Source organism: Dictyostelium discoideum (assembly GCF_000004695.1).
Source record: "Dictyostelium discoideum AX4 chromosome 4 chromosome, whole genome shotgun sequence".
Classification (NCBI taxonomy): Eukaryota; Evosea; class Eumycetozoa; order Dictyosteliales; family Dictyosteliaceae; genus Dictyostelium; species Dictyostelium discoideum.
The window spans coordinates 5186935-5213074 of NC_007090.3; the positions used below are offsets into that span (position 1 = coordinate 5186935).

Genomic DNA, 26140 nt, shown 5'->3' on the forward strand with positions numbered 1-26140 from the left:
TAAAATATTATGGAGAAAAAAAATAAAAAAAAAAAATGAGTTTTTGGTACGTACAGAAATACACGTAAAACAATTATTATGAAATTCTTTATTACGTGCTACAACTGAGACTGAGTGAATTGGGAAATGAGATTTAAAACATTTTGGGGCGTTTAATTTAATTTCACAATCACCACACATTAAACTGGCGTGTTTTCCTCTAAAACAAGGTGGTAATTCACATTTACATATTTTACATATAAAACATTTCACATGATAAAAAGTATTATCTGAAACATATCTTTCACAATCACTTATTATATATTTACAAACTCCACATCTACTATCCATCTATACAAAACTGTTGTTTATTATAAACTTTTGTTTTTTATTTTTATTTTTATTACTATTATTATTTTTATTTTTATTTTGTCTTTCTATTTTTATAATTCTATTTTTTTTTTTTTTTTTTTTTTTTTCTATCCAATTTGTTTTTTTTTTTTTTTTTTTTTATTTTATTATGGTAACCATATGATCACAAACGATTTATTTAAAAGAAAAAAAAAGCAAATGGACCCAAAAGGTTTTTGTGTATAATTAAAAAAAAAAAATCAAAAAAAAAAAAATAAAATAAAAAAAAAAAAAAAAATAAATAAAAATAAAAAAAATCAAAAAGCCATCAGTTAGATATTTTTTTTTTTTTTTTTTTTTTTTTTTTTTTTTTTTTTTTTTTGTAAACACATATTTTACATTTTTTGATGGTTGTATTAATTAATCCACTCTTTTTTTTTTTATTTTCTGAATCTTGATTATTATTATTATTATTATTATTATTATTATTATTATTATTATTATTATTATTATTATTATTATTATTATTATTATTATTATTATTATTATTATTATTATTATTTTTTAGTGTTTGAAATTATCTATATCCACCTTATGGGCCTTAGATAATATTCTTTTAATTTTTTTTTTTTTAGTTTAACATTATTTTAATAAAATAAATAATAAAAATAAATAATTTTGTCAAAAAAAAAAAAAAAAAAAAAAACAAAAATTGTTTAAATAATAATTATCTCAAATATATTTTTAAAAATGGGTGGATAAAAACTAAAAAAGTATAAATTATTTGGTAGATATATTATTTATTCATTAGTAATAAAAAAAAATTTCGTTTTGATTAATTTTAAACTAGTTTAAATAAATAAATAAAAATTAACAAAATAAAAAATATTAAAACAAAAAGATACAAAATAAAGTAATTTATTTTATTTTTAAGATTAAATAGATCAGTTGGATAATAATAAATAATTGGAAAAATAGTTGGAAAAAATTGTTGATTAATAATTTTTTTTTTTCTTTCAAAAAATATTATCACAAGTCAATTATATGTAAATGGTTGCCCAAGAGGTCAAATTTTCCAAAATCTAATCCAATGACATTGCATTATATATCAAGATGTTCAATCTTTTAATGCTAATAATGGTCAGAATTTAGGAAATGACATTTTCAAAGAGGTACATTACAAAGAAATTTTAGAAAGGGGTGGATAATAGATAAAAAACTAAAAAAAGTATGGATTAATTATTTAGTAGATATATTATCTATTTGTTTTTTTTTTTTTTTTTTATAAAACACTAATTTTTTTTTTCCTTTATTATTTTATTATTTTTTATTTCTTTTTAAAGTTAAACTTTCAGAAATCTTTTTTAAGGTGTCACAAATTTCTTTGAAAGAAGGTCTCTTTTTAGGTTTATCTGTCCAACATGCTTTAATTAATTTTGAATATTCAGAAGGACAATCAGCAGGAATTGTTGGTCTTTCACCTTTTGCCACCAAAACTGGAATACTCCAAGAATTAATATTTTCATATGGTTCTTTTCTTGCAATGATTTCCCATAAAACGATACCAAATGCATAGACATCACAAGTTTCATCATAACCATTACCTTTGAATAATTCAGGGGACATATAACAAGAAGTACCTAAATTCAATGTCATTTGTTTTGCCAAATCTACATTTCTAGAAGTACCAAAATCAATAACTTTTGCAGTGAAATCTTCAGTGATTAAAACATTTAAACTTTTTAAATCACGATGAATAACACCAATTGAATGTAAATGTTTCATTGCATTTGCAATATCTGATGCAATTGAAAGTTGAGTGAAATAAGCAAGTGGTTTCTCTTTATCCAATAATAAATCTCTTAAACTACCACTTTTAACTAATTCACTAACATGGAATAAATATTTTTTATTTTGTTTATTTGCACCATAAAATCTTGTAAAATTTGGATGATCACTATCAATTAAACTAAATAAATAAAAAAATAAATAAATAAATTAATAAATTATTTTTTTTTTAAAAAAAAAAATAATAATAATAATAATAATTTTAAAATAAAAAACTTACCTCATAATTGTAACTTCTCTATCAAATTCTTCAATATTAAAACAAAAATTTTCTGAACTATAAACTTTAATTGCAACATCTCTACCTTTATAAATACCTTTATAAACTTTACCACTTGCACCAGAAGCAATAACATCACCAAAGGCTACTTCTTCTTTTGATAACTCTTTATAAATACTAATCTTTTTACTTAAAACTTCACCAAGAATATCATCAAATGATTGATGTTTTAATAATTCTGTTAAAGTTTTACCATTAATTTTTGGAATATATTTTTCAATTTCTAAAAATAAAAATAAAATAAAAATTATTAATATATCTATATAAAATAAATTAATAAATTAAAATTAAAATTTACCACCATTCTTTTGATTTGAAATATTTAAATTTGATAATTGTTGAGTAATATTTGGTTGTGAAGTATTTAAATTTTGAGATTGTGAAATTGATGATGTTGATGATGTTGATGATGTTGATGGTGATGGTGATGATGAATTTAAAAGGGATTGATTTTTCTGTAAAATTTCCAATTGTTGTTGTTGTAATTGTTGTTGGATTTGAATTTGTTGTTGTTGTAATAGTAAGAGTTGTTGTTGTTGTTTAGCATATATATCATCTTGTAGACTAATTAAGTAATCATTTGAAAACCTAGCGGTTGAAATTGGAGGTGATAAAGTTGATGGTGATAATGTTGGTGTAGTTGTTGTTGATGAAGTCAATAAATCAACAGTTGTAGTTGCAGTTGGTGTTACAACATTTAATTCATTGGAATTATTTCTTTTATGTATCATAAAGGAGGAAGTGCTACTACCTGTATTAGTACCACCACTACCACTTATACTATTTCCACTACCACCACTAGATGATAAACCATTTGAACTTTCATTTGTATTTAAAACATAAATTATATTGGTAGAATTATTTGGTACTTGGATTTCTACTCCATTTGCTAATGACACACCACTCTTACCTGGTAATGGTATTTCTGATGGTGGTGGTGTTGTTGTTTTTGTTTTATCTGATGGTTTGGCATCACATGTTGAACAATAAAATTCACCCTCAACAAAAAAGAAACCACCTTTAATAATTTTTTCACACTTTTTGATTAAGAAAAAAAAAGAATAAAAAAAAAAAAAAAAAATGTTAATAATTTAAAAATAAAAAATAATAATAATTAATAATAATTGATAATAATTTAATTCAATACATACAGAAGCACAATTAAAGCAATCATTATGAAAACTTTTACCACGTGCTGTTACTATTGTTGATTGAATTGGTAATTGACATTTGAAACATTTTCTGGCATTTAATTTTATATCACATTCATCACATATTAAACTTCCATCTTTTGATCTAATAAATGATTCTAATTCATTTTTACATTCTTTACAAACAAAACATTTTGCATGAAATACACTTGTACCAGCTTTAACTCTTTCACTACCAGGATTTACTATTGTTTTACAAACTCCACAATTATTGGTATCCATTTTTTTTTTTTTTTTTATTATTATTAATTTATTATTTTCTTTTTTTTTTAAAAATTATATAAAATACACAAATATATTTGATTTTTTTTTTAAAATTTATTTATTTTTCTTTGTTCTTTTTTTTTTAAAAATTATATAAAATACACAGATATATTTGATTTTCTTTTTTAAATTTATTTCTTTTTCTTTGTTCTTTTTTTTTTTTAATGTTACACAGTATAATTTTTTTTTTTTATTTTTTTTTTTTTTAGTGTTTCAAAAAATTGGTGGTTTGCGAAAAAATTTCAACACAATTTCGATCAGATTAAAAAAAAAAAAAGTGAAAATATTAAAAAATAAAAAAAATAAAAAAAAAAAAAAAGAAAAAAAAAAAGGAAAAAAAAAAAAAGTTTCCTGATTTTTAAAGGAAAAGATATTTTTTTAATTTTAAGATTTTTTAATTTTATAATTTTTTTTTTATTATTTTATTATTTTCCAATCAAACATTATTTTCATTGTTTTCTAAACCATTTAAATTTTCTTCACTTTCTCCACTCGTAGTAATTTCATCAACAGTCGATGAGAGAATATCAGCACCACCAGGTGTAATTTCATCACCATTATCCAAAATTAAATTTGTAGAACTATTTGTTAAGTCAGAACTATTATTATTACTATTATTATTATTATTACTACTATCATTTAAACTACCATTATTATAATTACTAATATTATTATTATTACTATTATCATTATTAATTAGATTTTGAACTTCAGAAGATTTTACATGGGGTGCTGAAAGATTATAAATAACCAAAGCGGAAACAATGACAAAGAATGAGAGGAAATAGAGCCAAGATAAGTCCCTGTCGAAAACAAAGATTGCAACGATAATACCAAACATGTCAGAGGTTAACAAAGAGAGATTCATAACGGTGGCACCGGCTATTTCCATCATTGTTGGTGTGAAAGAGTACATAATGAATAGACAAAGTGCAAAGCCAACGATATAACCAACGACACCACCACTCCATGCCATGGTTGCCAATTCGTTTCTCTCTAAGATTGCAATTTGAATACCACAGAAAATGCTACCATATAGACCAATCATTGCAAGATAAGTTACACGATCATACTTTTTAACAGTTGCCTCTTGACCCACATTTGAAATTGCATAACAAACAGAGCTTGCCAAACAGAGGAAATCGCCCAACAACGGGTTGGAGCCGCCATTGGCCGATTCGCCCTCGATTATATCTGAAACCACCAATATTGCCATACCCGCCAATGCAATTAGCACAGCGATGATATGTACGAATGTGAATCTTGTCTTTAGGAATATTCTTGACAATACCACTACACATGGAATAGTGAAACAGTCCAATAACATAACACTTGTGATGGTTGTATATTGATAAGCTTTCACCACAATGTAATTAGCTTCCAAATCTACCAATGCCAATGGTGCGAAATAGATTGACTTGGTCTTAATAGTCTCCCACAATACACCACGTTTTACCAACACCAATAAATAAACGCATAATAAAATATAATTCAATAGAGATTGTGTTGTTGGTATATTAACTCCATACTTTTTTACTAACAATTGACTAAATATACCTGTACCTGCTATCATAACCGATAACAATTGTCCTAATGCTAAACCTGTTAATCTCTTTTTTATTAATCTTTTATCAATAAATCCACTCTTGAAAAAGCTTGATTCTTTAATTGATGAAATTATTCCTGTCATTCTTTTTTTTTTTTTTTTTTTTTTTTTTTTTTTTTTGAAATATATTTTTTATTTATAAATTGATTATATTGTTATTGTTATTTAATTTTTTTATTTATTATTGTTTGTTGTTTTTGAAGATTTTATTTTAGTTTTTTCACCTTTATTTAGAATCTTATAAAAAACTGTAAGCTAAGATCTAATTTTTTTTTTTATTTATTATTTAAGTTATTTTTTAATTTTTAAAACTATAAATATATTATAATATAGATATAGTCTTATATATATAAAACTTATAATATTAAATTTATGAATAAAAAAAAAAAAAAAAAAGAAAAAAAAAAAAAAAAAAAAAAAAAAAAAACGACAAAAAAAAAAAGTGGGAAAAAGTGAAAAACTGAAAAACTAACTGGGAAATAATAGAGTTTCAATTTATTTTCGGAGTTAATCAAATCGGCTTTCAAATTTAAAATTAAATATTAAAAATTAAAAATTGTAATTTAAAAATAAAAAATAAAAAATTTAAAAATTAAAAATTAAAAATTAAAAATTAAAACCGATCCAATAGCATCAAATATTAAACAAATGTTTGAGAGATAAAAAAAAGTAGATGAAAAATTTTTACATACATTATTTTTTTATTTTTTTTTTTTAAAAATTTCCTAATTATCCCACACTAAAAAATTAAAAATTGATTTCGAATTTATTGTAATAATAAAAATCGTGTGGTTATAATAATACAAAATTCTGAAATATAGTTTATTAGTTTTATTAAATTTAAAAAACATACAAAATAATAATAATAAAAAAAAAAAAAAATAAAAAGAAATAAATAAAAATTGTTATTATAATAATAAAAAAAAAAAAAAAAAAAAAAATTGGAAATTATTTAATTATAATCTTAAAATTTCCATTTCATTTCAATTAATTTTTTTTTTATTTTTATTAATATTTTTGAGTACATAATGTATTGGTCAAAAAAATTAAAACAAAAAAAATAAAATAAAATAAAAAAAATAAAAAAATAATATTCTTTATCCAAAATAATTTTTTTTAGAGAATATTTTGTGAATTTCATTTTTATTTATTTTTTTTTTTTTAATAAGCAATATTGGAAGAGTTGATTTATTTGTTCCAAAAATTATTGAATTCTTTTTATTTAATTAGATTTATTATATTTTTACTAAAAATTTTTTTTTTTTTTTTTTTTTTTTTTTTTTTTAGAATTTAAAAATATCACCACCCCTGAAAAGGATAAAAATAAGTTCAAAAATGATTAAAAAAAAAAAAATAAAATAAAAATAAAAAAAAAAAAAAAGTCGTGAATTTTTTTTTTTTTTTTTTTTCAATTTTTTTTTTTTTTTTAATTTTTTTTTTTTTTTTTTTTTGAACTCATATCAGTGGACTATTCAATCATATAATAATGACAATTTTCATAGATTTAGCATCATTAGAAGATTTATACAATGATTTAATCTCACATATTGAAACTTTAAGAAAAAAGAAAGGTTCAGAATACTCTGTTGCTGATTATCAAATTTTAATTGGTGAACAACGTACTGTTGAATTCTTATCAAAAATCGTTTCAAATGAAACTGAATTCTTATTCAAAGAGTGTAAAGATTCAGATAAAGGTAAGAATTTTATTATTATTATTACTATTATTATTATTATTATTATTATTATTATTATTATTATTATTATTATTATTATTATTATTATTATTATTATAATCACTATTTTTTTTTTTAATTTCAATCAATCACTAAAAATCATTATCAATTACTAACCTTTAACAATTATTTTTATATATTATATAAATAGATATTGAAGGATTTTTTAATGTTATTTTAACTATTTTACATAAATTAGAAAATGAAGATGAAATCAATATTGTCTCACAAAAGATTAGAGATTCATTATCTGCCCACCCAACTGAAAACTCACAATTAAAAATTAAAATGTAAAGATAATATTAATTAAGGATTATAGAGAGTTATATAGAGAGATCAAAAATATATATATATATATATATACAAAAAACAATACATATTTATAAATAAATTATTAACATATTCTTTTATTATTTTTTTTTCATTAATTTAGTTTAACCAACCTTTTCAATTCATTCCAACCAAAATCAACACAAAGATATGATATCTTTTTCGCTCTTGTTAAATTAGCATCAGATTCCAATAATCTTGAATTTGTTAAATATCAAATCACAGATATTGATAGTTGGTTAGAAGATTGGAATGTATCAATTCAACAAAAAAGAAAATTATATAAACTTATTTCAAATATTTTCAAAGAAAAACAAAGGTAAAAAAAAAAAATAAAAAAATTATATATAAAAAAAGGATAGTTATGATAACAGCCAAGATTATATGACGATAAGAAGAAGAAGAAGAAGAGGAAAAAGAAGATGATTATGATTATAGTTTAGGTGTTCATATACTAATAAGAGAAAAAAAAAAAAAAAAAAAACTATATTTTTATTATTATTATTATTATTATTATAATTATTAGAATGTTATCACATCAATTTTTAGTTAAATATTTACAAACATTTACAAAAGAAGATTCACAAGAAGCACAAGAAGATGCAGTTAGAGTTTGTATTGAATCAATTTCATTACAAGAACTTTATCAATCAGATTACTTGTTAGATTTACCAGCTGTTCAATATTTAGAAGGATCAACAGTTTCAGCAAATAGTTTAACCTATGAATTAATGAAAATTTTCGCTACTGAACAATTAGATTCCTTCTTACAATTCCAACAAAAGAATCCAAACTTCCTCTCAACCATTGGTCTCTCAAATGATGATTGTCTTCAAAAGATTCGTCTTTTATCTTTGGCCACTTTAACCTCTGAACAAAGTAAAGTTCCATACAGTTTAATCTCAAAAATGCTTCAAATCGATGAAAATGAAGTTGAAATGTGGGTTATCAATGCAATGGAAGGTGATTTATTAGATGCCAAATTAGATCAATTAAATCGTATCGTTAATGTTAAGTAAGTTTTTTTTTTTTTTTTCCATTCCCATTTATATATTTTTTAACACAATTTTACTAAAAACTTTTTATTTTTATTTTTTATTTTTTTTTTTTTTTTTTTCCCTCCAGCTCATCAACTCAAAGAGTTTTCAATAAATCTCAATGGTCTCAATTAGGTCAACGTTTCTCTGTTTGGAAATCAAGTGTTAAAAATTTACTCCAAGTTATCGAAAATGCTAAAACTACTCAAGTTAAACCATTCTATTTCCAAACTCGTTAAATAGTTTATTAAATTTAAAAAAAAAAAAAATAAAAAATAAAAAAAATAAAAATAAAAAAAAAAAAAAAAAATAAAAAAACAAAACATATATATATAAACAATTACTTTTTTTTAATTACTTTGATGATCATCAAATTTTTATTTTTTATTTTTATTTTTAATTTTTTTAATTTTTTTTTTTTCAGAAAATAAATTAATTTTTTTTTTTTTTTTTTTTTTTTTTGTTATTTTTATTTGATTTGAGTTTGCATGTTTTCATTTTATTTATTTTATTTTTAAATAAACAATGACAAGCAATACAGGTATGCTACCATTAACACCTGGTTTAGGACCATTGGCACCATCAATTTATGCATCAAATACAAATAATAAAGTTTTAATAATTGATAATGGTGGTCATACATTAAAAATTGCAACAAATAATCCATCTCAACCTCATATGTATGTTTTTTTTTTTTTTTTTTTTTTTAAAAAATAAATAAAATAATAATAATAATAATAACAAAAATAAATAAATAAAAAATAAAATTGTAATAATTATTTAATTTAAAAAAAAAGTATTGTACCAAATCAAGTTGGTAAAGTTAAAAATGAAAAACATCAAATAATGGGTGAAGAATTAATAAATTATAATGATCCATCAGAAGTTAGGAGTAGGAATCCAATGGAGAAAGGGTATATAACAAATTGGGGTTTAGAGAAAGAGATATGGGATTATGCATTTAAAAGAGACGATATGAAAATTAAACCACAAGATTACAATTTACTATTAACAGAAGCACCAAATTCATTAGACGATTTAAGGAAAACAATGTATGAAGTGGTTTACGAACAATATAAATTCAAATCACTATATTTAACCACTTCATCAACGTTGGGCCTAGTTCATATTAAACAGCAGCTATTGCAATACCAACAACAGCAACACCAACCACCACTAGATGCATCAATGATATCACTATTGAAATCACCTTGTCATTTAGTGGTTGATTGTGGTTACTCTTCAACTCATATAATACCACATTTTCAAAATACTAGATTGAATTATGCCATAAAAAGATTCAATATCGGTGGTAAACTTTTAACAAATTATCTTAAAGAAATCGTCTCCTTTAGATATTGGGATATGATGCATGAAACAAAACTTATGAATACAATAAAAGAAAAAACTTGTTTCATTTCAAAAGATTTCATTTTTGATATAAAACGTTCTCAAATTGATAAATTAAATTCAAATTTAAAAATTGATTATGTTTTACCAAATTATAATGATCCAAATAATAAAACTGGTTATATAAAAGAAAATTTAAATAATAATAATAATAATAATGATAAAAATGATAAATTAAATGTAAATATTGAAAAAGATAAAGATAATAATGATATTAAATCAAAAGAGGAAGGAGAAGAAATAAAATTAAATGATGAAATTAAAAAAGATTCAACAACAACAACAAATACAACCAAAGAAGAAGATATGGAACAAGTTTTATCATTGGTTAATGAAAGATTTACAGTACCAGAATTATTATTTAATCCATCAGATATTGGAATGAATCAAGCTGGTTTAGCTGAATCAATAGTTCAATCTATTAATTGTACAAATTCAAATTTACATATACCACTTTATTCAAATATTATTCTTTTAGGTGGTTCAACACTTTTCCCAGGTTTAAAAGAAAGATTAGAATTAGAATTAAGAAAATTAGCTCCTGAACAATACAATATAAATATATTTCAACCACAAGAGTAATTACTATCATTATTTAAAATTATTTATTATAAACTATTTTATTAACAAATATTATCATTTTTAAAATTTTAGTCCAATTTTATCACCATTATATGGTGGTATTAGATTAGCACAACAACCAGATTATTTAAAATATTCAATTTCAAAACAAGACTATGAAGAATATGGTTATAATTATTGTAATAAAAAGTTTTTTTAAAAAGTTTTTTTTTTTTTTTTTTTTTTAATAATCTTACAACATTGTTTTTCTTTATTTATTATTATTATTTATTACTTATTATTTATTATTTATTTATTAATTGTTATTATTTTTTTAATGATGTTTTTTTTCTTTTAAATTAACATCAAAAGCTTTTTTAAAACCTTCATAAACAATAAAAGTTATTGAATGAGATGGAATTGATTTCATAAAGGAAGGTACTATACCTTTATAAAGACCGATTGGACCTTCTTTTTTAATGATTTTAGTTAAACCATCGAATAGGCCAGTGTATTTCTCTTGATTGACAGAACTACCTTGAGTGATTAATCTAGATTTAACAACATGGAATGGATAACCAACCAATTGACCACAAACACTACTAGTTGAAGCACAAACTAATAATTGTCCAGCTGTTGGGAATTCATTACCTGTCATTTTAATAACTTTATGTTTAAGGAATTCATAGACCATCATGTTGACGCCCGAATGGGGAATGGTTGCTGTAATTGAGGCACCTAAACCTCTATAGAATGGTCTAATTGATTTCTCTGAAATTGCAATCTTTTTAAAACAATCGAAAATACCATTATAGGTTCCTGCTATCTCTGCTGATAATCTTAATCTTACAACTTCAAGTGGAAATAATGTTGTATGAGAAACAACACCTGCAACTGAACCGCTAATAAATCTTTGTGCTGATGTTAGTTCACAATCATTTTCTGCAAATAATTTCTTTACATATTCATATGTACCAAATTTAACTGCACTCTCTGGACTAACTTTAATAATATTTGCCAAGTTACCTCTATTTTTTTTAATTATTTATTAATTAAATTAATTTATATATTTTTTTTTTTTCCACATTTTAAATATATTCAAAAAAAAAAAAATACTAACCTAAAGAAACCTTTAATTCCACCATCTTTATAACATGCTTTAAAAGCTGAAATTAAAGAAATTGGTTTACCATGATTTAATTGACACATAATTTTAACTCTTTCTAATGGTGCAGTTGATGTACGACTTGCAAAACCTGCAACTGAACCAGCTATTTTTTAATTTTATTTTATTTTTTTTTTTTAAAAAAATTTATATAAATTAATATCACTTTTTATTTTATTATTTATTATTTTTTAGTATTTCAAAAATTTTAAAAAATATTTACCTAACATATACTTTTCATTTTTCAATTATTTAAATTTTATTAAAAAAAAAAAATATTAATATTAATTTATTTAATTTATTTTTTTATTTTTAATTTATAATTACAGTAATCGTATTTCTTAATGATGAAGCTTTTTCTTTTTTTTCAACCATTGGTGGAATGAAACCACCATTATCAAAACCTGCATCTAAAATTTGAGAATCTTTCCAAAATGAAATTATTAATTGAAGATTTGAATTTGGTAATAAAACCAATAATTCTCTCCATTCATTAAAATCGATTTGATTATCACGATTTTTATCAATACGATGGAATAATCTAATTAATTCTTGTTCACTATAGAGTGGAATATTTAACTTTTTAATTGATTCTTCAATTTCATGGATATCCAATGTTCCAGATTTGTTTGTATCTAATTCTTCAAATACAATTTTTAATTTCTTTATATTTTCAATTGTAAAATCTTCAAATTCCTTAAAACTAACTGATCCATCTTTATCTTTATCAACATTTGTTAAAAAACTTTCAATATCTTTCTCGGAGGATGGAATTCTTAATTTAAAAAAACCTTCTTTAATTTCTTCCCTTGTTAATTTACCATTATTGTCTTTATCTAAAGAGTCAAATAATTTTTTAACAAATTCTTTATCATTTTCATTTAATACCATCTTTTTTTTATTTTAAAAAATAAATAAATGATTAAAAGTTTTTTTTTTTTTTTTTTTTTTTTTTTTTTTTTTTTTTCAAAAGGAGATATTTATCAAAAAAAAAAATAATCAAAAAAAAAAAAATTAATAAAAAAAAATTAAATTAAAAAAAAGCGATCACTTTAGATTTTATTTGAAATCTAACCAATTTTTTTATTTTATTTTTTTTTTAATTTTTTTTATTTTTTTTTAAAATTAAATAACAATTTTTTCAACTTTAAAATAAATAATGATTAAAAAATAAACATCTGCCATCTGAATAATTTAATCCAAAATAAAAATAAAAAAAAATTACAAAACTTTGAAAAAAAAAGTATTTTATTACATTTTTAATGTTTTATCACTAAAAATAACCAAAAATTTTTTTTTTTTTTTGTGTTCATTTAACAAATTAATTTAGGAATTCAATACAACATTATTGTTGTGTACTAACTAAAAAGATTAATTGTTTTGTATTATTTTAATTTATCATCTTTAATATCTTAAATAAATTTAAACTATTATTACAACTATTATTATCATCTCTACCACCTTAGCTATTAGTATCTCTACTATTTTCTATTCAATACCACTACCAATACTATTTCCATCAATTGAATTTAAACTTGTTGAATTTGTTGATGCTGCTGATGTTTGTTTGTGTGTGTTTTAGAATGAGAATTTACGCGATAGGGGTGTAGTTTTGTTCTTTCGGTACACACCAATACAGAGACTATTCAAGGTCACCCTTGTTTGAACCACTGAAGTCATTGATGTCAACACTAATTGAACCACTGTATTCATTGATATCACTACTAAATGAATCACTCTAGTCAATGATGTCAACACTAATTGAGCCACTGTATTCAGTGATATCACCACTAATTGAATCGCTTAATTCACCAATGCTATTAATCGAATCAGTATAATTATTGTTGTCACTACCAATTGAATCACTGGATTTACCAATACTATTAGTTGAATCACTGAGGTCATTAGCGTCTCTACTTATCGAATCACCGGATTCAACAATAATATTAATTGAATGACTGAGGTCATTGGCGTCACTACTAATTGAATCACTTGATTTACCAATACTATTAATTGAATCACCTGATTCACCAATACCGCTAATTGAACCACCAAATTCATTGATATCACCACTAATTGAATATTTCTAAGAGTTGTCACATATAAACATTTAGCGCTGTGTGAATGTACATAGTCTTCTCATGATTACATGATATTATGATACTATGGTTGAAAAGTTGGATTTGATAAATGTAAATCGAATTGAAACTTGTTTATTTAAACTTGGTTGGATTTACAGCTGATAAATACACTTTTAAACCACTACTTCCACCACTACCACTACTATTATTATTACTATTACTACTATTTTCTCTATTCAATACCACTACAAATATTACTAATATACTATATGGTGATGAAATCGATGTTTGAGGGGTTTACCTATTAATAAAATAAAGAAAAATACCAAAATAAAATTTAATATTTTATAATTCTCTAAATCATTAAATTATTTATTTTCAATGTATAAAATAATAATAACAATAATCTCTCAATCCTTTATATCCTTTTAGAATATATATAATAAAATAAAAATAAAAATAAATTCAAGGTGTTTAAATAAGTTAAAAAATATGATTTATTATACATGCTATAATTAATATATGGTTTAAACCATTTGTGGTACTCTTTCCTTTTCTTTTTGTTCTTTTTGTTCTTTTAATTCTAAATTATCCATAACAATATAATAAATATGAAATGGAGAGAGAGAGTTAATAAATAAATTAAAATATAATATATATATATATATAGATATATGATAATTACTTTGTTTACCTTCTTCGATAGCATCTTCAATTGGTAATTCAATCTTTGGTAATTGTGTCTCTGGTACTTTTGGATATTGTTGTGCGTTTAACTAAAATTTGATTATTATTATTATTATTATTATTATTAGTAAAATATAATATAAATTAAAATAAAATAAAAATAAAAAACCATACTTGTTTTTCCATTTCATCCAATTCATTTAATAAATCATCTTCCTCTTCTTTACTGAATTTACCACTTAATGCTTCAGATATATCATTTTGGTATTGAATTGCTTCAGCTGTTTCTTCCATTAAGTTCTCTACATCCTCTAATGACATTTCCTTTTGAATCTCTTTGAGTGATTCATTACCTTGTTTCAAAGATTCAAAGATTCTAACCTGTATTTCTGCTTGTTCTACATTTGCTATAAGTTCTTCTATATTTTGTAAATTTGCAAATGATTCATCTAACATTTTCTCTTGATATTTCTTTTTCTTTAATGCTAATAATGCTTGATTCTTTTTACCCGCTTTAGAACATTCTTTAGCTATTGCTATCTCTCTTTGAATAATTACATTTAACTTTTTTTTTTTTTATAATTAATAATAGAATTAATAATAATAATAGAAATAATAGAAATAATAATAATAATAATAAATACAATACCTGAGTTTGATAATTCTTTAATTTATCTCTTTGAATTTTTAAATTAAGTACTGCTCTATCAGTTTTACTAATTTTATCCTCTTTTTCTCTTCCGCCACTGCAATGTGAAAAAAGTATTCCCATTCTGTATATATATATATTGTTTTTTTTTTTTTTTAATTATTGTTGTTGTTTCTTATGTAAATATGTATATATATATTCTTATTTTTTTAAATATTAAAATATTATTATTATTATTGAGAACACACCACTCGAGTGTGTGTTTGTTTTAATAAATTAATTTAAAATTTTCATTTTTTTGAGTTTATGATTTTTTTTTTTTTTTTTTTTTTTTTTTTTTTTTTTTTTTTTTTTTTTTAAATTAAATTTATTTTTTTTTTATTATTTTTTTTTTCTAAATTCTTTGATTAAATATCTGTCAAAGATTTTAAAATACTTGAAACTAATTTTTCATAAACAACCCCATTTTTTAATTTTTTTTTTTGTTGTGGTGTGCAATTTTTTAATTGTACATGATAATGTGGTTGTTTACTTTTTTTTTTGTTTTTTTTTTTTATTTTTTTAATTTTTTTTTGTTTTTTATTTGATTACTTTTTTTTTTTTTTTTACACAATAAAAATTTACTTGTTTTTTAATATTCAATATTATATTATAAATTATAATAATAATAATAATATTATTTTTAGAAATGCCAATTTTAGAATTTTTAGATAATTTTAAAAATAAATTATATAAATCAGATAGATTTTTTTCATATATTTATTTATTATCTTCATTTATATTATCGTTATCAATATCAAAATGTTTATTAAATAATCAACTATCATTTTTTAAATTAATTAAAATTTTAATACCAGAATTTATTTTTTTAGAATTAATAAATTTAAAAATTAATATTAATAATAATAAAAACAATACCCAAAATAATTATTTATTATTTATAAAAGGATTATTAAATACCTTAAATTATTTAATTATTATGCCATTAATTATATATACTCAAAATAATAAAAGTTTTCATTGGTTACAAATTTTCCATTATTATTTTATTTTTTTACTTGGTTCATTACAAGTAATTCATTGTAATTATTTAAATTTTTTATCATCTATTATTGGTGAAAATAATTCATTTAATTTATTTTTTGGTTATATTCATTTGTAAGTTTTAAAATTAATTGATTTTTTTTTTTTTTTTTTTTTTTTTTAGTACTAATTTAAATTATTATTTTTATTATTATTGTAATTAAAGAACTTATTTATATTGCATTTATTTATCAATTATTTATAATAATAAATATTTATTATTACCATTATTATCAATAATATCATTAAAAACACTTTATAAGAAAACAAAAAAGTATAAAGGTGATGGTTTAGTAGCCCTCTATGAATTTTTTAAAAATTGTTTCTTTTTATCTTTGGCGATAATTTTAAACTTTTTAAAATAAGAAATATATTTTAAATAAATTCAAAGAAATATTTTAATAAAAAAATAAATAAAAAAAATTAAATAAACTATGTTTTTTAAAAGTTGGGTTTCCCAAATATAATGCCTTTACCCAAAAAATAAAAATAAAAAAAAACAGGTTGGTTTCAAAGAATTATTTTCAAATTTTTAATATAAAAACTACTTTTTTTTTTTTTTTTTTTTTTTTTTTTTTTCATTTTCACAATTTCACTTAGTATCGATCATAAACAAAATAAAAATAAAATGAAATCAAATAATTCAACAGCAACAACATATACATTAAAAAAACCAGCAATTGAAATACCGTTAGATAAACAAATTGATAAATTATTTCAAAAACCTTTACAAAGATTACCAGTTTTTAAAGATCTACCACGTTTAGCAGGAAGAATTATTATTGAAAAGTATACACCACAAGTTGCTACTACTATAACATCTGAACCATCATCATCTTCTTCTTCCTCCTCTTCTTCAACAACAACAACAGCAACAACAACAACAACAACAACAACAGAAAATATTCAATCATCAGATAATACAATAACCTCAATTGAATCAGTGGATACAAATAAAAAAAGAAAAAGTAAAGCATTATCATTAAAATTATCAAAAGATTTTGGTGAACTAGGTAAAGATAATGAGGATAAATTAGAAGTTGAACCATTAGAATCACAAGAAACTAATGAAAATAAAGTTTGGAAAACTGTTAAATCTGTAATTTTCAAATTATCAGAATTATATGAAAATGAAGAAACTCAAAATAAAATAAAATCAACTTTTAATAGTGAAAAAGCACCATCAGATTATCAATTATCTTTACCACAATTATTTAATGAAGTAAGTATCAGTAATTTTTTTATTTTTTTATTTATTTATTTATTTATTTATTTATTTATTTATTTATTTATTTTTTATTTGTTTTTTTTTTATAATTTACTAATTTTTATTTTATTTATTTATTATAGTGTATGGAAGAAAAAACAAGTAAAGTTATAAAGATATTAAAATTAATTCATCAAAATATAATTTATATTGGATGTTATGAATTAAAAATTAATGTACCTTATTTAATGGTAAATTTAACAAAAGATGTTCGTGGACCAGAAGGTTGGAGAATAAATGTATTTAAAGGTAAAGATATAACAACAGTAATTCATACTAGAAGAGAAGAAGCTATGGATAAAAAATTTTATTTTGAATGGCAATTACATATTACACTTTCTGGAAAAGATTTGGATGAAATTTCTTTTGCTTCACTTAAAATTATTGATTTAGTTTTCGATCCATCTGCAAGTTTACAATTTAAACAAGAAGTTTCAAGATCTTTATGTAATGGTAATTTATTTGTAATGTAAAAAAACAAATAAAAAAACAAATAAAAAAATAAAAAAAAAAAAATAAAAAAAAAACATTATTTATTAAATCTAAAAATAAAAATAAAAAAAAACCTTATTTATTTAAATAATTAATTAATAATATAATAATTTATTAAAAAAAAATAAAATGTTTTAAAGATGTTTAAATTTATCACATGCTTCAACTAAAGAATGAATGATACCATTTTCGGAACAAGAATGACCGGAATCTGGAATGATAACCAAATCGGCATTTTCACCCCAAACTTTTTTAAGATCCCAAGCGGATTTCATTGGGCAAACTACATCATATCTACCTTGAACGATAACACCTGGAATATTTTTAAGAATATGAGCATCGTTAATCAATTGACCATCCTCTCTAAAGAAACCGGCATTTACAAAGTAATGATTTTCAATTCTGGCAAATGCTAAAGCAAACATTGGATCTTCACCACGTGCAATCTTATGTTTATCAACCATTAATCTTGATGTTGCCATTTCCCATGTTGTCCATGCATTGGCTGCCTCTTGTTTAATCTTTTCATCAGTACCTGTTAATCTACGATGGTAGGCTGAAATGATATCACCTCTTTCTGCTGGTGGAATTGGTTTTAAATATTCATCGAAATAATCTGCAAATAAGAAACTTGCTCCAGTTTGATAAAAGAAAATTAATTCCTCTCTTCTTAAAGTAAAAATACCTCTTAAAACCAATGCTTTAACTCTTGATGGATGAGTTTCAGCATATGCTAATTAAAAAAAAAAAAAAAAAAAAAAAAAAAAAAAAAAAAAAAAAAAAAAAAATTATTAGATTAATGGGTCTTATAATAATAATAATAATAATAATAATAATAATAATAATAATAATAATAATAATAATAATAATAATAATAATAATAATAATAATAATAATAATAATAATAATAATAATAATAATATTTTATTTTACTTACCTAATGAGAGAGTACTACCCCAACTTCCTCCAAACACAACCCAATTATCAATTCCAAGTAAAACTCTAATCTTTTCAATATCTTCAACTAATGCCCATGTGTTGTTATCTTCTAAACATGCAAATGGTGTTGATTTACCACAACCACGTTGATCGAATTGAATGATTCTATATACAACTGGATCGAAATATTGTCTATACATTGGTTCTGAACCACCACCTAATAAAATAAAATTATTAGAAATTATTATAAAAATAGTTTTTTATTTTATTATTATTATTATTATTATTTTTTAAAAATTTACCTGGACCACCATGTAAAACAATAACTGGTTTACCAGTTGGATTACCAGATTCTTCAATATAAATTTCATGGATGTCTGATACTTTTAGTTTTTGAACTTTATATGCTTCAATTGGTGGATAGAGGCTTCTTGGATAACTCAAGACATTAGTCTTGGTTGATTGAGCTTCTTGGAGCTCTTGAACTTGTTCTGAAATTTTTTTGGTCATTGTGCTTTTGCCAATTAGATTGGATTTGTTGAAAAAAAAAAAATTAAAAAAAATTAAAAAAAGTAAAAACAAAATCAAAAATTAATAAAAGTTAAAAAAAAAAAAAAAAAAAAAAAAAAAAAAAATTAAAATAAAAAAAAAAAAAAAATCAATTGGACACCCAAAAAATCATTTTCAGAAAAAATTACCAAAAAAAAAAAACAATTCTAAACAATTCTAAATAATTTAGGATAAATATATGTTCAATTATTATTATTTGGGTTTTTATTTTAATTTTTCAAATTTTTAATTATTTTTTTTTTTTGGTAAAAAAAAAAAAAAAAATAAAAAAATAAAATAAAAAATAAAAAATAAATAAAATTTCTATAAAACACTTTTTTTAGATCTATGACCATTTTTTTTTATATTAAATAAAAATAAATAAAAAAATAAAAAAATAAATAAAAAAATAAATAAAAAATAAAAAATAAAAATTCAAGTTTTTTTTTTTTTTATTTTTTTTATTTTTTTTTTTTTTTTTAATTTTTTTTTTTTATAAAATTCACCATACATATTTTTTTTTCTCATATTTTCTAAAAATAATATAATATAATATAATATAATATAATATAATATAATATATATAATAAAATAATATAATATAAATATAATATAAAATGAGTCATCATCATCATCACCACCAAGCTTCTCTTGTAGTTGCATATCTTCTTTTAATCTTTTTAGGATTTTTTGGTATGTATATAAAAATATTTCTCTCGATTTCCCAGACAAATCGAGAAAAAAAAAAAAAAAAATTTAGGTAGGGAAAAATAATTAATATATAAATTTAATTTCAATAGGTGTTCATAGATTTTATGTAGGTCGTACAATTTCAGGAGTTGTGTACCTTCTCACTGGTGGTAGTAAGTATATTCTCAATTTAATAAATAAATTATTCTCTTATAGCAATTATTAATAATTTTAATTTTTTAAAAAAATAAATAGTTTTTGGTATTGGATATATTGTAGATTTCTTTTTACTTCCATCACTCGTTTGTCACTATAATAATAAACATCATGATCATACAACAGTGATCGTTTCACCAACTCCAGTTGTTTATCAATCAGGTTCACAACATTATGCTCCATACCAACCACAACCATACTATGCTCAACAACCAATTCAACCACAACAACAACAATATTATCAACAACCATACCAACAACAACAATATCAACCACAACCATACCAACCAAATTCTCCACAATATCAACCATAAAATAGTGTTTTTTTTTAAAAAAAAAAAAAAAAAAAAACAATAACAAAATAATATATTTTTAAAATCGAAAAGAAACAAAAAAAAAAGTTTTATTATTATTTAAATAAATCTTTAGGTTTTAAAATTTTGTACACTGATAAACAAAAAATAAAACCCATATTAAAAAAAAAAAAACAAAATAATTTATAATTGTTTATATATTTATTTATTTAATTATTTTAATTTTTTTTTACATATGATAAAGTTTCAAATAAAGATTTAATAATTATTAATTTTTGAGGTACTAATAAAGAATTCTCTTTAAAATTTAAAAAGATATCATCATTTGTAAGGTTATTTCTATTGATTAAACAAGGAGTGAAACCAAAATCATTACTTCCAATAACATCTTTTTTAATATTATCACCAACATAAATTACTTCTTCTTTCTTTAAGGATGGATCAATTGTTAATAATTTATCATAGGAATGTTGAAAAATCTTTTCATGAGGTTTTTGATAACCACAATCAATACTTGTTGTAACATTATTTTGAAAATAGTTTTCAATATCTAATTGTTTTAAAATTGGTGTTAATCTTTCATCAAAATTTGAAATTACACCTAAATAACATCCATTATCTTCTTTAATTTTATTTAATGTTGGTTTCACTTCTGGATAAATTTCCCAAAAATTATGGTGTCCAATTTTATTATTTGAAGTAGTATCACCACTATCCATACCAAATTTATTATATAATTCCTTATAGGTTGATAATGGAATTTGTTCAATTTGTTCATTTGTCAAATTTGATGATGTTGATAAAAAATTCTTAATTAATTTATTCCACCATAAAAATGCATTTTTTTCACCATTTGCTGTTAAACTCTTATATTTTCCATCATTATTTACATCCATTGAATATCCAAATGATGGATATTCATTTGATAATTTTGAAAATTGTTTTAAAAAATTATTATCAATATCCTGTTTTAATTTAATTCCATGTTGATTTAAAACTTTATTCTAAAAAAAAAAAAAAAAAAAAAAATTAATATTTTAAAAATAATAATATAAAAAAAAAAAAGAATTATAATTTTTATAAAATAAAATAATTTAAAAATTAAAATTAAAAATAAATTAAATTATAATTACATAATTTCCAGAAATTGTACCTCTAACTTTAAATAAAGTTCCTGTTGCATCAAAAATAATTGCTCTATGCATTATAAATATATATAATATTATATATTATATTTATATTAATAATTAAAAAAATAAATTGGGGGGGTTTTTTTTTTTTTTTGGTTTATTAAAAACAGTGGTTGTTCCACAATTTCATTTTTTTTTTTTTTTTTTAATTTAATTTTTTTTTTTTTTTTATTTTTTTTTATTTTTTTTATTTTTTTTTTTTAATTTCATTTTTTATTTTCAGATTACAAAAAAAAAAAAAACAAAGCAGAATGGCAACCCCAACAAATAATTACAACACAATTGTTGGATCACCAATGCCAACTGCAACTACAGCTGCAACAACAACAACAGTAACACCAACGCAAAAAGAACTTAATATAGAAGATCTTCAATTATTTCCATCAATTTTAGATATAATTTCAAGAATTAAAGATGATGAAATTGATTTAATTAGAGCAATTAATTTAGCAAATGAAACACGAACAAAAACAATTGAAACTTTAAATAAATTACCAGGAATAAATAGATCTTTAGAAAATCAAGAGGAATTATTAAAAACATATAAACAAACTTTAAAAAAAAAAGTGTATGTTTTAAAATAAAATAAACTATTTTTTTATTTATTAATTTTCTATCTCTTACTAATGATAATAATAATAATAATAATAATAATTAAACAGAGAATTATTGGAAAAATTAAAGAAATTGGAGATATTTGAAAAATATAATAAAATAAAATCTACTTCCTCACAATCACCACAGATTCAATCAAAATTAGAATTACAAACAGAACTATCACAAACAGAACCATCTCAAACAGAACCATCTCAAACAGAACCATCTCAAACAGAACCATCACAAACAGAATCTTCACAAATAGAATCATCACAAATAGAATCATCACAAACCGAAACTGAGAAATCAAAAGAAACAACAGAAGATATAATGAAAGAATAAAAAAGTAATCATAATATTATTAAAATTGTTGTAATAAAAATAAATAAAAATAAATAAAAATAAATAAAAAATGATTTTTTAAATTAAAAAAAAAAAAAAAAAAAAAAATCTATTTTTATTATAAAGTAAAAGATGGATTTGAAATACAATCTACAACTAAAATAGGTGGATAATTTTCATCTTTGATTATTAAATTTTGAGGAGGTGGTGAAGAAATACCAATAAATTTAATAGTTTTACCAATAAGATTATTTAATTGATTTTCATAATCTTGAGCATTTTCATATCCGAATGGAAATGTAAAAATATTTTTACAATTATTACTTCCGATCTAAAAAAAAAAAAAAAAAAAAAAAAATTGAATTAGTAAATCTATTTTTAGAAAATAAATAATTTTAAATATATATATATATATGTAAATATAATTTACCTTTAAATATATTATAGAATTTGTTAAATTTGATTCAGTATCAATTAATTGAATTATTAAATTTAATTCAATTAAAATTGTACTTTCAACAATTGATCTACATTTTGTACAAAAGAAATGTTCATCTTCATCTAAACCATCAATATTTGAGAGTAGATATTCATTTGGAAATTGGATGACTGGAGTTTGACATTTATAACAACCACGATAAATAAATTCATTACTATTATTCTCAATGATTTTACCATTGAAACCAGATAAAAATTGATATTGATAATAGAGTTTAAATGGTGACTCATTTTGAACTTCCACATTTATTATTGGATCGAAATTAATTAAATGATTTTTTAAAATTTCACCATCACCACCAATATTTTCATCTTGAATCTTTTCTTTTTGAAATATTTGAATTTGTTGTAAATTATTATTGTTATTATTACTATTGTTATTGTTATTGTTAATATTATTATTATTATCGATATTAGTTTTAATTTCATGATCAATCATTGAAAATTCATCAGCCAATAAAAGAGTTGTAAATTCAATATTTGGTAATTGAATTGTACAATGTTGAATTGTAATAAAATCACCAATATTTAATTTTCCAAAAAGGTGACTTTGATTTTCAATTTTAATACCAATACAATGTTGACGTTGTTGTTGTTGTTGTTCAAATGATTTTGAATCATCAATTAAGAATAATGTAAATTGTTGATCATTATTTCTTTTAATAAATGATATCATACCTTTAACAGAAAATCTTTGATAAAAATAAGTATCATTTTCAAAAGTTGGAATAGTTTCATTCAATATGGTAAATGCTTCTAAAACTGTACAAGGTATGATTGGTTTATAGGATTGAATGAATAAATTATTTGGAGATGATTTAATAAAGAATTGACTCTCAGAAGAAACTCTAAATATACTAATATTGATTTGTTGTTGTTGTTGTTGTTTCTGTTGTTGTTGAAATTGATTTGGTATATAATGATTTAAAAAAGAACCAAAATTACTTGACCTACTCTTATTCTTATTACCAATGAAAAGAAGATTTGTGAAAAGAACCTCTTTGAATATGTTTTCTCTCTCTAAAATTAGTTTCCATTCTTCATAGTATTTCAATGGTACTTGAATCTCTGCAACTGATCCATTTAAATTTGCAACATAAATTGAAATACAATTTGTTTTTTCTAATTGACTCTTATAAAAACATTGAAATAAAATAACATGTATATTTATATGTACAGAGTTTTGGGTTATATTCTCTAATTCTAAAATTTCACTATTCTCAATAACATTTAAAATTTGATCATCTGTTTTATTGGTTGATAATAAAGAATTATTTGTTGTGGATAAAAACTGATCACTTTTTTGTTTTTGAATTGACTTTAATAAATCTACTTGTGGATTTGATATTTGAATAGTTTCAAAGCTATCAATAACTTGATCAATATTATCAGTTGTAGAAGTTGAATTGGTGGTAGTAGTAGTAGAGGTTGTACCACTTTTATCTAAATGAGATATATGAGAGAAAATAATATTTGTATCATCGTATTGAATATTTTGCCAATATTCTACAACTACTTGACTGCCAATTGTTAATTTTAACTCTGTTTTTGCTAACATTTGAAAAACAACTGTAATTATTTTAGTTTTACCTTGATCTGGATTAATAATATATTGATTATTTGAATCTATACCAATACTATTATCTAAATTATTATTATTATTATTATCATTTAAAATTAAGAATTGATTTGGATCTAACCAATTTGAACATTTACAAATTGTAACATAAACATGAGGTTGAAGTAATGAGGGTATTTGAATGATTGTAACATTTAGATCACGTTTATAATGTGAAGGTACACCAGAAGGTACTAATAATCTTGTTTGAACTAAATTATTCTTTCTTGAAACCAATTCATAGTTATGTTTTTGTTTACTTAATACCTTTACCAATTTTTCAGCTAAACCACCTCTTTCAAATTTAAAATTAATTTTCAATTGTTTCATTGGTGTTGTTTGATTACCTACACCATTATTTGAATTACTGCCACCACTACCACCACTACTACCACTACTACTTCCTCCTCCTCCACTACTACCACTAGTTTTTATAATTGAATCAGATAATTCACCCAACCATTTATTCTTTGATTTTGAATTTGTTTGGAATTGACCATCCTTTCCTGTAAATGTACTTGTATTTGATGATTGTATGTTATTTTGATCATTAGCATCATTAAAAATTAAATCATTATTATCAGTATCACCATATCTATTATTATCATTATCATCATCGTCAACCATTATATCATCCATAATTTTTCTTGGTAATTTAAATATATTATTATTTACACTATTTGGTTTTTTAAATAGTTGTTCATCTGAACTAGTTTGTAAATTGGTAATAGTATTGGTATCTTCAATATCATCCTCTTCATTAACATATATATATCTTTTTGAATTTGGTGATCTCTTTATTCTATCTTTAAATGATGGTGGAGGTGGTGAAAGTGATTGTTCTTCTTGTTCTTCTTGTTCTTGTCTTTGTTGTTGTTGTTGTTGTTGTTGACTATTATTACCATTGTCCTCAATATCCTCAACACTATCACTTCTAAAAACATCAGTTGTATCAATTGGTACCATTTTTTTAATATTAAAATTATTAAAATTATTATTATTATTATTATTATTTTTACTATTATTATTATTATTATTATTATTATTATTATTATTATTATTTGCAACAGAATCCAAAACATCTTCAATTGGTTCTTCATTTTGGTTTCCGCCCATTATATTGTTATCATCTTCATTAAATTGATTGTTT

The 26140-nt window shown here is 21.4% G+C and overlaps 13 protein-coding genes across 13 annotated transcripts; 6 read left to right on the plus strand and 7 right to left on the minus strand.

Annotated features, from left to right (window-relative positions):
* Nucleotides 1-1650: 1650 nt before the first annotated feature.
* DDB_G0287001 (LIM-type zinc finger-containing protein) lies at nucleotides 1651-3891 on the minus strand (the record flags this gene model as incomplete). Its single annotated transcript, XM_632340.1, has 4 exons — nucleotides 1651-2299; nucleotides 2399-2681; nucleotides 2757-3495; nucleotides 3610-3891. The coding sequence occupies 4 exons, from the start codon at nucleotides 3889-3891 to the stop codon at nucleotides 1651-1653; spliced, it is 1953 nt and encodes a 650-aa protein (XP_637432.1).
* A 478-nt stretch (nucleotides 3892-4369) lies between these two features.
* DDB_G0287003 (DUF914 family protein) lies at nucleotides 4370-5623 on the minus strand (the record flags this gene model as incomplete). Its single annotated transcript, XM_632341.1, has 1 exon — nucleotides 4370-5623. One exon carries the CDS (start codon nucleotides 5621-5623, stop codon nucleotides 4370-4372), a length of 1254 nt encoding a protein of 417 aa, XP_637433.1.
* Nucleotides 5624-7025: 1402 nt separating this feature from the next.
* Nucleotides 7026-8881, plus strand: DDB_G0287005 (proteasome component region PCI domain-containing protein; the record flags this gene model as incomplete). Its single annotated transcript, XM_632342.1, has 5 exons — nucleotides 7026-7236; nucleotides 7427-7565; nucleotides 7709-7924; nucleotides 8132-8620; nucleotides 8731-8881. The coding sequence occupies 5 exons, from the start codon at nucleotides 7026-7028 to the stop codon at nucleotides 8879-8881; spliced, it is 1206 nt and encodes a 401-aa protein (XP_637434.1).
* Nucleotides 8882-9167: 286 nt separating this feature from the next.
* On the plus strand, nucleotides 9168-10833 carry arpF (actin related protein 6; the record flags this gene model as incomplete). The annotated part of the gene is made up of 3 exons (XM_632343.1): nucleotides 9168-9322; nucleotides 9440-10630; nucleotides 10707-10833. 3 exons carry the CDS (start codon nucleotides 9168-9170, stop codon nucleotides 10831-10833), a joined length of 1473 nt encoding a protein of 490 aa, XP_637435.1.
* A 114-nt stretch (nucleotides 10834-10947) lies between these two features.
* On the minus strand, nucleotides 10948-12669 carry mcfC (EF-hand domain-containing protein; the record flags this gene model as incomplete). The annotated part of the gene is made up of 4 exons (XM_001732970.1): nucleotides 10948-11641; nucleotides 11734-11884; nucleotides 12002-12011; nucleotides 12106-12669. The coding sequence occupies 4 exons, from the start codon at nucleotides 12667-12669 to the stop codon at nucleotides 10948-10950; spliced, it is 1419 nt and encodes a 472-aa protein (XP_001733022.1).
* Nucleotides 12670-13516: 847 nt separating this feature from the next.
* vps20 (SNF7 family protein) lies at nucleotides 13517-15318 on the minus strand (the record flags this gene model as incomplete). Its single annotated transcript, XM_632346.1, has 6 exons — nucleotides 13517-13850; nucleotides 13909-13941; nucleotides 14029-14104; nucleotides 14545-14635; nucleotides 14721-15090; nucleotides 15191-15318. The coding sequence occupies 6 exons, from the start codon at nucleotides 15316-15318 to the stop codon at nucleotides 13517-13519; spliced, it is 1032 nt and encodes a 343-aa protein (XP_637438.1).
* A 565-nt stretch (nucleotides 15319-15883) lies between these two features.
* DDB_G0287023 (hypothetical protein) lies at nucleotides 15884-16442 on the plus strand (the record flags this gene model as incomplete). The annotated part of the gene is made up of 2 exons (XM_632347.1): nucleotides 15884-16353; nucleotides 16403-16442. The coding sequence occupies 2 exons, from the start codon at nucleotides 15884-15886 to the stop codon at nucleotides 16440-16442; spliced, it is 510 nt and encodes a 169-aa protein (XP_637439.1).
* A 464-nt stretch (nucleotides 16443-16906) lies between these two features.
* DDB_G0287025 (hypothetical protein) lies at nucleotides 16907-18018 on the plus strand (the record flags this gene model as incomplete). Its single annotated transcript, XM_632348.1, has 2 exons — nucleotides 16907-17500; nucleotides 17629-18018. 2 exons carry the CDS (start codon nucleotides 16907-16909, stop codon nucleotides 18016-18018), a joined length of 984 nt encoding a protein of 327 aa, XP_637440.1.
* Nucleotides 18019-18171: 153 nt separating this feature from the next.
* Nucleotides 18172-19486, minus strand: DDB_G0287013 (hypothetical protein; the record flags this gene model as incomplete). Its single annotated transcript, XM_632349.1, has 3 exons — nucleotides 18172-18770; nucleotides 18975-19193; nucleotides 19279-19486. The coding sequence occupies 3 exons, from the start codon at nucleotides 19484-19486 to the stop codon at nucleotides 18172-18174; spliced, it is 1026 nt and encodes a 341-aa protein (XP_637441.1).
* Nucleotides 19487-20142: 656 nt separating this feature from the next.
* Nucleotides 20143-20745, plus strand: DDB_G0287015 (TM2 domain-containing protein; the record flags this gene model as incomplete). Its single annotated transcript, XM_632350.1, has 3 exons — nucleotides 20143-20218; nucleotides 20326-20388; nucleotides 20471-20745. 3 exons carry the CDS (start codon nucleotides 20143-20145, stop codon nucleotides 20743-20745), a joined length of 414 nt encoding a protein of 137 aa, XP_637442.1.
* Nucleotides 20746-20963: 218 nt separating this feature from the next.
* Nucleotides 20964-21950, minus strand: DDB_G0287017 (hypothetical protein; the record flags this gene model as incomplete). Its single annotated transcript, XM_632351.1, has 2 exons — nucleotides 20964-21749; nucleotides 21879-21950. 2 exons carry the CDS (start codon nucleotides 21948-21950, stop codon nucleotides 20964-20966), a joined length of 858 nt encoding a protein of 285 aa, XP_637443.1.
* Nucleotides 21951-22186: 236 nt separating this feature from the next.
* Nucleotides 22187-22874, plus strand: med9 (hypothetical protein; the record flags this gene model as incomplete). The annotated part of the gene is made up of 2 exons (XM_632352.1): nucleotides 22187-22503; nucleotides 22598-22874. The coding sequence occupies 2 exons, from the start codon at nucleotides 22187-22189 to the stop codon at nucleotides 22872-22874; spliced, it is 594 nt and encodes a 197-aa protein (XP_637444.1).
* A 118-nt stretch (nucleotides 22875-22992) lies between these two features.
* On the minus strand, nucleotides 22993-26106 carry DDB_G0287027 (hypothetical protein; the record flags this gene model as incomplete). The annotated part of the gene is made up of 2 exons (XM_632353.1): nucleotides 22993-23205; nucleotides 23305-26106. 2 exons carry the CDS (start codon nucleotides 26104-26106, stop codon nucleotides 22993-22995), a joined length of 3015 nt encoding a protein of 1004 aa, XP_637445.1.
* Nucleotides 26107-26140: the final 34 nt, after the last annotated feature.